The following is a 14,159-nucleotide window of genomic DNA, read 5'->3' on the forward strand; positions in this document are numbered from 1 at the left end:
TGCCTGAGATGTCCCACAATATGGAAATAAAATTTAGGTTTTTCAATGATAGGCATTATCCCCCCAAAACACTTGGTTTGGTAGAGTTTCCTAAGTTGTTTTGCCTATTAGTTCCAACCTTCTAAAAGCAGGCATTGGACATTTTAAAAGTTCCAACCTTTTAAAAGCAGGCATTGGACATTTAAAAAGTCCAAGTGCATTGATTTTAAAGGGGCACCCTTTAAAATCAATGCATCATGAAAATAAAAATATATATATATATATTTACATTTATATTTATCAGTCAGTCAGTTCCAAATATAAATATTTTAAACTGTAATAAAAATAATTTGAAAAAAAAGAAAAATGGGATAAAAACGCAAAACTGAAGCGAGCGGCCAATCCGTTTCCTTGACGACGGAGCGGAACCGGAAACACGAGCCAGAATGAGCCGCAGAATGAAATATGTGAGCACGAATCAGTCTCTATAACCTCACGATAATTTTAGGTTTATTTGTTTTTTATGGCATTATTATATGACTGTTTTTTACATTTGAATAAAGGTAAGAATGTCCTTTTTCTTGCGTGTGCCATACAGCGCTGTGTGAGGCAGATAGCTTGAACTGTTAGCCTTGTTTTGGTTAGCATCAGACAAAACAGTGATCGGATGGGAGAGCTGTGTTTGATCCGCTGAAGAAAACTGGACAATCCAACATCTTTAAGTCATGTTCAGATGTGCAGAGACAAGCAGCAGCCTCTGCCGATGTTCTGAAATGAAATTCAAAGCATTTTAGTCATATCTAATGCCTAAAATAGATCCATTGAGCCTTCAGATGCTCCTCAATCAAAATTAAATCTCTTTTATCAAGTCTTTTATGCGTCATGACAATATGCATGATTTGGTGTTGAGTAATTATTGATATTCCTAGTTAAGGCCTAATCATGAAATAAGAGAAGTGCAGTTTTTGTGTATAAATCATGACTTTAAGATAAATGTATTTGTCTCAAAATGGGGAGATTGCAGTAGGAGACTCACAACAGCAGGATAATATAAACATACAATCAATCAAGATAAACTATTGAAATGGACTTAAATCTAACATCACAGTGGTGCAGATTAACATTATAAGGTGTTTGCATTTGTGAGTGTTTTTCATTTTTTCTCTCGTGTTCAGAAGAAAATGAGTGCGGAGGCTGCAGATCGCGTGGCTGCGGTGAACAGTCGGCCCAGTACTCCTCTCCAGACATCATGGTTTGAGTTTCTGTTGGACGGGACTTTACTGGAGAAACATCTTCAGAAACAAAACCCAGGTTACTATTTATTTACTTACAGTATCATTGTGTTGAACTAATTCCCATGATTAAAAACGGTATGTTTGTTTCTCTAGACCCACCTTCAGTCCAGCTGATTGTGCAGTTTCTGGAGCAGGCCTCAAAACCTTCTCTGAATGAACAGAACCAGGTCCAACCTCCGGTCGACAACAGGAGAAACCGCACCCTCAAACTGCTCGCTCTGAAGGTGGCAGCATACATGAAGTGGGACCTGGATGCTCTTGAGAAAGGGTAATGCATCAGTATTTATGAAACTTGGAAAAACAAATCCATGACACATGATACTTCAGAATCAGGAAGGGTTTATTTCCATTGTCAATTAACAGAATTCACAAGCATAGGAACTTGCTTTGGTGATTCGGTGCAACATAAAATCATGAACAATGATAAAACAATCTATATAAAGTCAACCTATCTAAGTAAAAAATTAAAGTAATTAAAATCTACAAGATAAAAAATAGGCTTACTATGTACACCCATACACAATCACAACATTAGAATCCACCTAAACCTTCTCAATGGTAATATTTGGTGTGAAATAATTACTTTATATTATTTTTAACTTGATCATAAAAAGATAACACTAACATGCTGGTGTCGATTAGAAAGGTATACTTCAGTGGGTCAACAGAGATTTAAGGGTCAAGTGCTCCTCGGAATCAGAGAAAAAACATCTGCCGGTAGATGGGGAAGTTCAATGAATATCATTTGAATCTGTTTTTTTTTTTTTTTAAATCAAATGGTTCACACATCCAGTCCTCTGTCAGTAAAAGCATTTGCCATGGAGCAGTTTTGTGGAAGACATTTTACTATTTTCTCATATTTATTGGCAAATATTAAAAGTGCGTCTTGTCGTTTATGTTCATGAAATTTATATCCATTTTATTTGTTTTTAATCAGACAAAATCAAATAAATATGTTATCGATCAATATGAGGAAAAATAATAAAAGAAAGATCCGAAGCCCTCCCAACTGCCTTAAAAGCCTTTTTTCAAATGTGATGTATTTGTATAAACTGTGTTTTGTTGACTGCATTTTGATTTAAGTCTATTATTCTATTTTATTGATTTTATTTTTGCCAAAACGCAGATGATACCCGTTCATTTGTCTATTGATGATCAGCATAAAATATTTGAATTCTTGACCATTCCTGTGCAGATTGACCATTCCGGTTTTGAACATGTTACTGAACGAGCTGCTGTGTGTGAGCAAAGTGCCTCCTGGGGTGAAACACGTGGACCTGGACCTGTCCACTCTGCCTCCCACCACCGCCATGGCCGTCATTATCTACAACCGCTGGTCAGAAATGAGATCATATGTTATTTACTTCTATTTCATTTTAACTTTATTTGATACAAATTAATACAAATGTTTATTGCTTTTTTGTAGGGCCATCAGAACTATTGTCCTTAGTAGTTTTCCAGAGAAACAAACCAAACCTGGACCTCATCAAATGAACATGTGAGTAATGTCGTAACTGTTGGATTGACCGCATTGTTTCTAGTTATTATTCTTTTTATTTTGAATTAAAAATATAATCCATATGTTTCATAATTTTTGTCAGTATCAATTCAAAATCTTGTGAATTAAACATAAGGCATGATAACGTCACATATGTTTTTAGTTATTTTATTTTTCTACAATACAGTAGCCTATTTATTTACCAATGTTATGTCTTTCTAGGTTGAGTATTGTGCAGCAAGAGAAGGAGATGACTGAAAACATTTTGACCGTGGTGGGCGAAACATATTAATAATCATATCTCTATCTCTATCTCTATCTCTATCTCTATCTCTATCTCTATCTCTATCTCTATCTCTATCTCTATCTCTATCTCTATCTCTATCTCTATCTCTATCTCTATCTCTATCTCTATCTCTATCTCTATCTCTATCTCTATCTCTATCTCTCTATAAAATAAAAACATAAACCAGATGAAGTGTATTTCTATGGTGCCTGCAGCTGAAAGAGCAGTCCGCAGACTCGATCAGCGTCCTGGAGGGGACTCTGTGTCTGAAGAAGGACTTTTACGTTCACACCATGAGGACGCTGGAGCTGCTGGCCTCAGACGCAGCCGCCAACGGGGAAACGGAATCATCGACAGCCGGACTCCGCATCAGCGCTGACGAGCTCCACTGCCAGGTCAGACGCCATGATGGGAATGAAGGGAGCTAAATGTATTTATTGATTTTATTTTGGCATCGTTAAAATTACAGCTTTCCTTCAGGTTTTTTCAACTTGTATTTAGGGCCGCACAATGTATCACAATCAAATTCAAATCACAGTTTGATCAAATCACAGCGGCTGCAATTATTTGTCTAATAGAATGCCCTCTGCAAAGTACTAAATATCCTGTATTTTTTATTTTGAAATCGGGTTCTACCTGTAGTTTAGACATCTAAAAACGTGTTCTGAAATTTGTGGGATTCTTCTGTTCTTGCAGTTCATATTTCAATCTTCTCTCAAATGATCCTGGAGTTGTTTAAGAGGAGCACTCTAGATTTGCAATTTATGTTTGAAATGTAGAATTCTGTACAATAACAGTTAATTGTTTGTAAGTTTTTGCCAAATGTTTTAGATACAACTTGAATCTATATATTTTTAACACAAAGACCAGAAGGATTTTGCTTTGACAAACCATTTTCTTTATTAGAGTATATCCAGAATTTATGGTAGCATGACTTTGATGTATTTAGCAATAATTGGCTCCGTTGCCAGTGAAATTTCTTTTGTGAAAACCTTTTTAATTAATTGTTTTAGGTCCATTATGATTTGGGAGGCATTTTCTTCCAACAAGGCAGCACAGACCAGCCGACCTATGTGAAAGCAAGAGATCACTTCAGACAAACCAAAGAACTGCTTAAGAAGGTAGAATCCAGGTTTTATGCACAGTATTTCATCTAAACTTGATATTTTATTTGCGGACGGTAAATGTTAACTGTCCTCCTCTTCTCAGCTGGATTGCCCTGTACACGTTCATTTGGATGAGAAGCGACTGACCGGATACTGGAACGCCTGCAGGGCCCTGACCGGAGACAGCGACCCCTTGGACTCTCAGACCTCACCATACAACCAGATCAACAGCCTCATCAGAGCGCACAACTACCAGGTCAGGGCAGGTTTAGGCATGTAAGACCGCAGCGAATGTAAGACCGCAGGGAATGTAAGACCGCAGGGAATGTAAGACCGCAGGGAATGTAAGACCGCAGGGAATGTAAGACCGCAGCGAATGTAAGACCGCAGCGAATGTAAGACCGCAGCGAATGTAAGACCGCAGCGAATGTAAGACCGCAGCGAGTGCAAGACCGCAGCGAGTGCAGGACCACAGGAAATGTAAGACCACTCTGCATAACATTTCAGCCACGAACTAGACTAAAAGAAAATAGTTAATTTGCAAAACAGATGTGTCCGTTTTGGAAATCTGTCTGCCAGTTTTATTTATTTTTCTTCTTTGTATATTTTAAATAATGGTGTATTTGAGGGGATTTGCACTAGAAAGGGTGGAATAGTATTTCCATTGCACTGAAATGTATTTGGCTTTTGAAAACACTGCCAGGAAATTATAATTTATTTTCTGTTTTTGCAAATTAGCTCTTCATTTATTTAATTATCCAAAAACCTTTCTTTGGCGTGAACGGGCTATTTTAATCTTTAACATGTTTACTGGCTAACTTGTGGTAAGTGAGGCTTTCAGATGTAGTAATTCCAACTTCAGAATCTGCACAATCCAAAAATGTTTTTGGATTTTCAGGCTGTGATTGAGGCGTTCATCAAAGACAACATCACCCGCAGCCTTCCCACTCACTTCAGGAGATCGGTTCTCAGAGAGTTTATTTACAAAGTTCAACAAGGGTGAGGACTAAACTGAAGTAAACAGTGATTTAAGTAGTTTTAAGTTATTGTCTGCTGACGCAAAGCTATGGCAACAGAATGGCAGAATTAACACAATAAATCATATGAAATTTAATATAGTCTGATGTTGGTACTTTGTTATAGTGTGAAATGAAATGGATGGCTCTCTTTTTTTATGTGTGACTTAAGAAATCTGTGCAAATCTTCTAAGAATCAATCACATTTTAACATTTGAAATTACTTTTAGAAACTGATTTAGATTTTTAAGTACTGACATATTGCTGATTGTATTGCTTTTTTTTTTTAATCCTTGCATGTTAATTAATAATAATAATCATAATCATCCAAATAAATAAAAAATAATAACAATTTGAATATATAAAAATAGTAGTAATAGTAATGATACCAGTAATAATAAAATCCATAAAATATTTCTCATTTTAAGTGTGTATAACATGTATTTTGTCCATGTAGTGAGTCCGGGCTGGAGGAAGTCTGTCAGAAGCTGTGTGTTTGTAACGCCGTCCGAGACACTTTGGAAGGCGACATCCTCAGTGTGAGATTCCAACAGCTGCTTCTGCGGCCCAGCAAACGAATTGTGGACTTCCTTTTAGAGGCAAGTCTTTTTAACAACACAATACTGTATCACACATGTTAAAAATGTCTAATTGTACTTTTAATAGCCTTAATAAAGCATGAACAAAGACTTCATAATTCATAATGAACACATAGTGGGAGTCGGGGTATTCATTACTTCAGGTTATTTATTACTGAATAATTTGTTCATTATTTAATTTGCTATTTTATGTTTGAAATTAAAATAAGTGTGTATAGTTTTGTGTATGTTTTCTAGGTTTGCACAAGGTCATTGGAAAAGGGCAGCTCATTTGAAACGCACAGAACAAACATGGGGAATTTGTTCAGGTGAAGTTTGGTCTCAATGAACTTTATTATATTACAAAACCGATGAGCAGGTGCTATTTGAACTCCCTGTAGTGTAATAAAAATCTACTTTGCTTACCCCCAAATCCATTAAAATATTATAGAATGTTGTCATGTCTTCTGAAACAATTAAACTTTGTCTAGTTTACTTTTATGTGATGCCATTTCAAATCGTAAAGTTGTCCGATGACGTCCTGAACCTGGTTTGGTCTTGTGCAGGACTCTGTGTGAGAGTTTGGAAGATCTGTCGCTGGTCTTTTCGGTCTCGTCTCATAAACTGTTCGCGGAGCTTCTCAACGACGACCAGAGGAAAGTCCTGGTGGAGCAGATGAAGAGGAGGTCGGCCACGGTCAACCTCCGCGCCAAACCACTGCCCTCCTTCTACGACATCCCAGGCACTACTAGATACTTATATTCCTTCATTCATCTTCTTGTTTGTCAGACCAGTGTTTCTGGAACACTGACCTGACCTGAACCACCAAACTATTGTAGCATTAGGGTGCGTTTACACATTCACCACATCCAAACTGTGACTGAACCAGGATTGAACTCGAAAAAAACAAATCTGGACTAGGTCAGGACCAACCCAAGTCCACACCAGAACTAAAATGGGCTCAATTGAGGACCAAAAGAACAAATGTGAATGCGCCCTTAGACCTGATCCACAAGGGAAATTACTTAATATATAATAGCAAATTATAAAACTATTTTGAAATTTTGCAGATTTGTTGTCTTATTGTTGTTAATAATTATTAGACTTTATGGTTGTGTTGAGATTAATGTAAAACTCAAACTTTACGAAACGAGGATGACATGAGGTCAAAATGAGACTGCTCTGTGCTGTCTGCGTCTACGTTTTAATGCCTTAGAACCAGGAAGTGTCGATACTTGTTGTCGTTAGCTTTGCCGTGACCGTAAGACTCCGCTCTGGCCTCTCAAAGTTGTGAAACGTGCTTGAAACTTTGAACCGCCGCAAATTAGTTCTGTTTTTCACATAAAAAAAAAAAAAAAAAAAATCAGGTACTGTGCCTTTTAACTAGAAAATAACTTTTTTAGTAGAGTCCTGGCCCAGAAATTAATTTAATCAGAAAGTGAGTAATACATTTGGACCATTTAATATGAAATAGTTGTGTTTTTTATTATTTAAGACAATAAAAATCAAGTATTTAAGCAGGAATCTTACTGTTGAGTCTTTAGTTCCTTTGATTTCAACACAACTCTTTTTTTTAATGGGGAAATGGCTAGTTTTTTTTTCAACCTCTTGTTCAATGTGGCACAAATAGTCTGTACTGTTTGTTTTATACGTTTTAGACGTTGTGTTCTTGTCTCCCTTCAGCGTCTGCGTCGGTGAACATTGGGCAGTTCGAGCAGCAGTTGATTTTGTCCCTGGAGCCGCGCAGAATCAGACAGATCCTGATCGAGCTGCACGGGATGGCAGAGCGCCCCTTCTGGAGGGTCAACAGCAAGGTCTGCACCTGCAAAAACAAATATAAATACATACACAAGCAATACTGTATTGCATTTTTAAATGTGTGACGTTTGTCCAGGTAAGAGATGATGAACTGTCACTGCTGCCTCCTGATTATACTAGGATGATGAGATAAATGTTACCGAGCTATTTTTTAAACAAATTACTTATCTGAATCTGCCAGAAAGAATATAATTGATCTTTTGTTGTTGTTATTTCCAGTGGGAGGTTCCTTCAGATTACATTCATGTGATTCTCGGCATCAAAGACGGTTTGACCAAAGACCTGGTCTACATCCTTATGGCCAAAGGACTGCACTGCATTTCCATAAAGGTCTGAACATGGCACAGGAAAAATGTGTCAAAATAGCACTATTGTAATTTTGTATCTAATTTGGTTGAGAAATTCAGTTAGACGTTCAGTCTATCAGCATTAGTAATACAAATACAATAAATCTGTCTTTATATCAACTGAACCCGGTGAGAACAAAAACCTATATAATATTTATGTACATATTTGTGTGAGGTGAAGTGAATATTAAATATATCTGTTTTTATTAGGGTTTACGGTATTTTTCTATTGTCAAAAGTGTTTTTGGTTTGGGAAGACATTAGTACATGTGGGAGGGTTTCATTTTGAAAAGTTTCCAGTGCATTTTGTTGAGAGGGTTTGGGCCGCTGTGGTTACAGAAGTACTTTACCATGAGTGGAGTGAGTAAATATTGACATTTAAAGTGGTTTGGATATCTTGAGCTACAGTACTGGTTTATCTAGTACATTATTACACCCTTTGTATGGAGTTTCTGAAGTAAGTTCACCATTCAGTTTTCCTATGGACTTTTTGAAAATGTCAAATATTAAGAGTTTAAAGGCAAACCAGCGATTTGTTATCTAATGTCCATGTTTTTAAGCAAAAAACTAATTTAGGACTAATATTTTGTTTTCATAGCTTAGAGGTTTATAAAGTTTCAGATGCAGATTTGCAACAGAATCCGATCTGTTACAAATAGAGGCAATAGTGGGCGGGGCTTAATAAGCTGAATAGGAAAAATGAATCATGAATTTGCTTCACTGTTCCTTCACCTTTCTGCTTTTTAGTTTTAACAACATGCATGTGTTTTATGACTTGTTCTTGTCAGGACTTTGCTCACGCGCGTCAGCTGTTCTCGGCCTGCCTGGAGCTGGTCACTGAGTTCTCTCCTAAACTGAGGCAGGTGATGCTGAACGAGATGCTGCTGCTGGACGTTCGCGCTCACGAGACTCAGGCCGTAGAGGGCAGCAGAGAGCGACCGCCCTCAGACCTGGTCAGCAGGGTCCGGGGATACCTGGAGATGAGGATTCATGGTATTAGTCACAGCTTTTCATTCACTTTTACGTTTTTTTTAGGAGAATTGTTTTCCCTTTTTTTTACACACTAAAAGTTGTATTTGGAGTGATTTGTGCATGTTTACGCATTCTGTATTACGAACTATAAAGGGACAGGCCAAAATCCCTGCAGCACTTTTTAATTGAGAAGTTTTGAATCAAAATATAAAAAAATTATCCACGGGTGTCTTATATTGTAACTACATAGAAGACAAAAGCCTAATATGTCTTCTTTAACATTTGATTGTAAATTAAGTCTCACACTCGGCCGTTTGTTCACTAAAAGACATTTGGGATCACAATAATGTTAAGAGATTATCATAACTTTCACTACTTGTACAATTAAACACTAAAATTGATCATCAGAATCAAGAAACATGGACCTCATACATATCAGAAGTAGAATTGTGTGTGTTTTTTTTTCTTCTTACATTCAAACACTGGCTGTAAGATCATAGTTAAAGATTTAAACTTGTGTTGTTGTGTTAAAATGTTATTTGGCATCGCTCGCCCTCAAAATCTGCACATACATTTATCAAAAATAGAAAGGACCACATTAAACTGTGTCTATGTTTCTCAGATTTACCGCTGCGTCAGGTCGTTGGAGAGGAGTGCGTCGCCTTCATGTTGAACTGGAGAGAGAACGACTACTTAACTCTGCAAGTGCCGCCATCTTTAGTCATGAACAATCCATATATCAAGGTGAGAAGGTTTGCCAGACTTCTTGTCAGTAGTTGCACGTGGTCTCGTGTTTTACGTACTTGTGCGTGTGCAATCGTAGCTGGGTCAGCTGCTGGCGTCCACGTGTAAAGAGCTGCCAGGGCCGAAGGAGACCAGACGCACGGCCAAAGAGCTGTGGGATACCGTGGTTCAAATCTGCAGCGTCTCGGTTCAACACAAACGCAGCAGCGACGGACGAGTCGGCCTCATCAAGCACAGGGAGTCGTCCATGGGCATCCTACAGAGGTGGAGGAAGACTGTGGTTTTATTATGGCTAATGTCAATACGGATTTAGTAGAAGTGGATGATAAGCTCTGCCAATATTTTCTTGTCAAATTTTTATCATTTTCCCAAAAATATATGATTTGAAAAGACTAAACACTCAATAACTGTCAATAAAATTTACTACGCTGCATTTTAAAAGTATAATAAGGGAAAATAACCTCAATAGAAATGTTTTTAGACGGCCACAACCCTGTTTTTTTACTTCCAACTCATACGACAGTAATGTATGTAATCACACTTTACACTGTGCCATCATTGCACTAAAGTGTTCGAATAAAGCTTTGTGTCTTTTATTAATCAAATGGTAAGCCCAAAAACAATTTCAACCCCTTCAGATGATTTAAGGCAGATGAGCGAAAAGTGCAAATATCAGTTAATCTCGAGTATTATCAATACTGAAGACGGGGGGGGAAAATATGGACTTTTCCTGAATAGTTTTGGAATGGTCATGGTCTATATCAGAAGTAGTTTAACATTAAAACATTTAGATATATTTTGGTGTTGAAAATTACCGGTACATCCAATTGTCTGAAATGATTGTGGCATAGGAATAGACGAGTATCAATCCTTTTTCTTAATATCAAAATAGAGTTTGGAATGTTTGGCTTATCTGTTTTGTTTTTGGTCACTGCCTCGCCCCGACTCATCATGCTTTTGTGGTCTCTTCTTTTAGGAGCAAATTCATCACCTTCGTCAAGAAACTTCGAGTAAGTCAGTTCAAAATAAAAACACGACTGATCTTTGAACTCTTTAATTCAATTCTGTTGTGTTTTCTTTCCCAGGAGCCACTGGTGTTGACGACGCTCATTTCTCTGTTTGTCAGACTCCACAGTATTGTCAGAGTAAGTACCCAAAACAAAAGCTCGAGAATGTATTTACTAACTTAACTCCTCGTCAATATTCTTTCAACAGGACGACATTGTGAACGAGGTGACGGCGGAACATCTCCCCATCTGGCCCTCGACGCTGGCAAAGTAAGTTGACGGCGAAATTGTAATAAAATCCATGTGTTTTCTGCCGCGTTTATGACATGTTTGTGTTGCGATTCTAGTCTTCAGGCTGTAGATGTGGAAGCGGTGGCCGTTACGGTGAAGGAGCTGGTGTCCTACGCTCTCACGCTGAACCCCAATAACCAGTCCTGGCTCGTCACACAGGCCGATATATACTTTGGTGAGAGATTACAGAACGAATGGCGTGGTCGCGTTATAACTGGCAAGTCGGTGGTTCAATTCCAGCGCCAAACTTTGGAAAGAATTTTTAGAAATACTAAAAGGGGAGATTGAGTTGTCCAGGTAGCTTATTTAACAGTCGATACATCAATTAAAAGCCCATGTGATGCACGCAAGTCTGTGTACATAAAGGGCTGATACTTTAAAGTCTATTTGACAGGTTAGACTACACATTTCATTAAAACGTAGTGGACACAATTATATTTCAGATTCTACTCAAAATTTTTGCCTATTTGTCCCCAGTTTGACCATTTTATAATTGTACTTCCTGGTTGGACATGTGCAGCAAATATGACATAGGTAGAGGTAATTACACAACTGTTATCAATTTAAATACACACTATTTATGATTTGACAAACAATAATACCACATAAAACACCTTTATTTTGTCAAATGATCATTTAAACTGTCAGAAAAGTGTATCAGCTAAGTGTAAATTGCCTCTGTGTTTTCAATGGCACGTCGCACTTTGATGACATCACATTTTTGAACGCAGCTCTACTTCCTGTCATTTGTTTTGTTTTACAGTGACAAACTTGTACTCTGCTGCTCTGAACTTCTACCTTCAGGCTGGAGCTGTGTCCTCCGATTTCTTCACCAAACCTGTTCCACCCGACGTCTACACAGATCAGGTGAAAAACACACTTAACTTACCTTTTGCATGCGTTAACTGTATAATATATAGTTTTGTGCACGTGTACGAGTCCGTCTTTACCGAAACTATAACTGATTAAAGTCTCGTTTTGTGGTCAGGTGCTGAAAAGGATGATCAAGTGCTGTTCGATGATGAATTGTCACACACAGGTCAATATTCACAATACTTTAAATGTGTTTTAGATTTTTAAAGCTTGTATTTTAATCAATCTGGGGTGTCTTTTATTCCACAGGTGGCTGTTCTTTGCCAATTCTTGAGGGAGGTGGACTACATGACTGCATTTAAAGCGCTTCAGGAGCAAAACAGGCAAAGCCAAAACACATATTAAACTTTCTCTGTCCTTTTACATCGGCGTTTTACACTGAACTTTTTCAATCTCCTCAGCCACGATGCCATGGATTCTTTCTACGATTACATCTGGGACGTCACCATCTTGGAATATCTCACGCGTATCCTTTTTAAAAGTTCAAACGCTACAGAAGACATGAGTCGCCTTTTTAGTAAAACTGTCGAAAAGGCTTAATGTTCGCATCTTTGACTTTCACTGAAGACATCCACCACAAACGAGGAGAGGCCGAGAAGAGACAAATTGCAGTAAGCAGGATTTAAACTTTTAATCTTGGTTTGATCATTTCGTCTGTAATTCTATCTATTCCTATTACGTTTTTTTCTCATTCTGGAGGCATCTGTGATTTATCTTTCAAAGCAGTGGCCTTGGCAAAACACAAAGAAATGAACCACCCTCAATATTATAGGATTTAAATGTGACACAAAGTAGTTATTTTATAGGAATAGGCCTAAATAGATGAAACAAGCAAACTTTATCGATTCATAAGGGAAATCACTTGGACACGACACAGTAGCTCATGGATTATAATATCAGATCAAAAAGAAAGTGGTAACAAAAATGTAAAATAAAGTTGCAAAATGGCAAAAAATATCAAGATGGTTCAACTGAGGTAAAAAGAAAATACGTATAGAGGTTATATCACAGTATTCTGGGTTTTTTGTATCCACGAGTGAAAAAAACGCATGAGAGCTGACATTTTGAGTGAAACAAAATCTCCCAAAGATTAAGCTGAAAAAAGCAACAACAAAAACAAAATGTATCAGTTGATAAAATGTTGTTGTCAGTCAGAATGTAGAGAAGCATTTTGCAAATTAACAAATGTAGGTGCTTTTTGTTTTATGCAACATTTTGAGCACTTTTTCCCCTTTCCAAAGGTATATTTTGTTTTAAAGTGTTCATCGCTTTGGCAGTGGTCCTTGCTTCTTCTCATTGAGAAACCCGTGGATATGTACAAGTAGAGCAGACAAAAAAGAAAATAGTGACATGACTTTAGAAACAAAACAAAAAAGTCTCTTCATTTATCGTTGCATTTGAAGGGTGTCGTTGCCCAAATGGAGACCCCTGATATTGTCACGTCCCCCCCCCCGTGTTGAAGACCACTGCCCTAAAGTACAATTTGTCATCAATAGCATCTTTGGAACGGCTGCTTAATCTGAACAATTTGAACAAGTAATTAATGAACAAAGGCCTTATGTAAATCTTGCCGTCCTCGTCTTCGCGATCACGTCAGTTTATCGGTTTGCAAACCAGATTTAATTTACTTGCTCCCTCTTTTCCAGGTGAAAGCGATTGGACAGAGTGAGCTGAACACGAGTAACCCTGAAGAGGTGCTGCAACTCGCCGCTCAAAAGAGGAAAAAGAGATTCTTACAAGCCATGGCCAAACTGTATTTCTAATAAAAAAAAGAAAAAAATAATCCACAAAATTTGTGTGGGAATGTACATTTATTTTGTGTTAGAAAATAAACCTTTTTTATGAATTTAACAGTCCATTTGTTTCATTTAAAAAAAAATCAACTAATTCCCTGAGATACACTGACAAAATTGGTTAAACTTAACAATCCAAATGACCCTGAAACTACTAAGAATAATTAATAGGAACACTGCACCTTTAACATTTTTTAGTACAAAAGTACAAAGTACAAAATTAAAAGTCTTTGGTAACAATAAAATTAAAAATTATTTTTGCAGCGTGCAACGTTACTTTCTTGTTGGGCATAAATCCTCTTACTCACTTTAGACATAAAATGGTGAATAAGTTGATTATTTATGTCCTTCGGCAAGATTTTGAATTTACTCATTGCCTACGTACATGACTTAAAAGGAAGACAAGGTTTCAAAAGTCATACGGTTTTGTTAAAGGTGCTGCCTGTGATCACCATACAGGATTAGCTGTATTTTATTTAATTCATTTATTTCATTTATTTCATTTATTTTACTTTATTTTACTTTATGTCAATACAAAAACACTGCTGCTGAACAT

At 37.2% G+C, this 14,159-nt stretch overlaps 1 protein-coding gene across 1 annotated transcript; it reads left to right on the forward strand.

Annotated features, from left to right (window-relative positions):
• The first annotated feature begins 382 nt into the window (after nucleotides 1–382).
• Nucleotides 383–13,777, forward strand: ints8 (integrator complex subunit 8). The gene is made up of 28 exons (XM_072448114.1): nucleotides 383–446; nucleotides 1,155–1,290; nucleotides 1,368–1,542; nucleotides 2,470–2,610; nucleotides 2,701–2,772; nucleotides 2,995–3,046; nucleotides 3,274–3,453; nucleotides 4,072–4,179; nucleotides 4,268–4,420; nucleotides 5,063–5,163; nucleotides 5,638–5,779; nucleotides 6,017–6,087; nucleotides 6,325–6,500; nucleotides 7,442–7,572; nucleotides 7,796–7,906; nucleotides 8,712–8,916; nucleotides 9,518–9,639; nucleotides 9,719–9,903; nucleotides 10,616–10,649; nucleotides 10,725–10,784; nucleotides 10,855–10,916; nucleotides 10,994–11,112; nucleotides 11,701–11,804; nucleotides 11,926–11,976; nucleotides 12,060–12,133; nucleotides 12,212–12,276; nucleotides 12,378–12,421; nucleotides 13,457–13,777. The coding sequence occupies exons 1-28, from the start codon at nucleotides 426–428 to the stop codon at nucleotides 13,571–13,573; spliced, it is 3,012 nt and encodes a 1,003-aa protein (XP_072304215.1). The 5' UTR covers nucleotides 383–425; the 3' UTR covers nucleotides 13,574–13,777.
• Nucleotides 13,778–14,159: the final 382 nt, after the last annotated feature.

Source organism: Eucyclogobius newberryi, unplaced genomic scaffold (genome assembly GCF_026437365.1).
Source record: "Eucyclogobius newberryi isolate DKJ021-1_F unplaced genomic scaffold, fEucNew1.0.hap1 SCAF_16, whole genome shotgun sequence".
NCBI classification, from domain to species: Eukaryota; Metazoa; Chordata; class Actinopteri; order Gobiiformes; family Gobiidae; genus Eucyclogobius; species Eucyclogobius newberryi.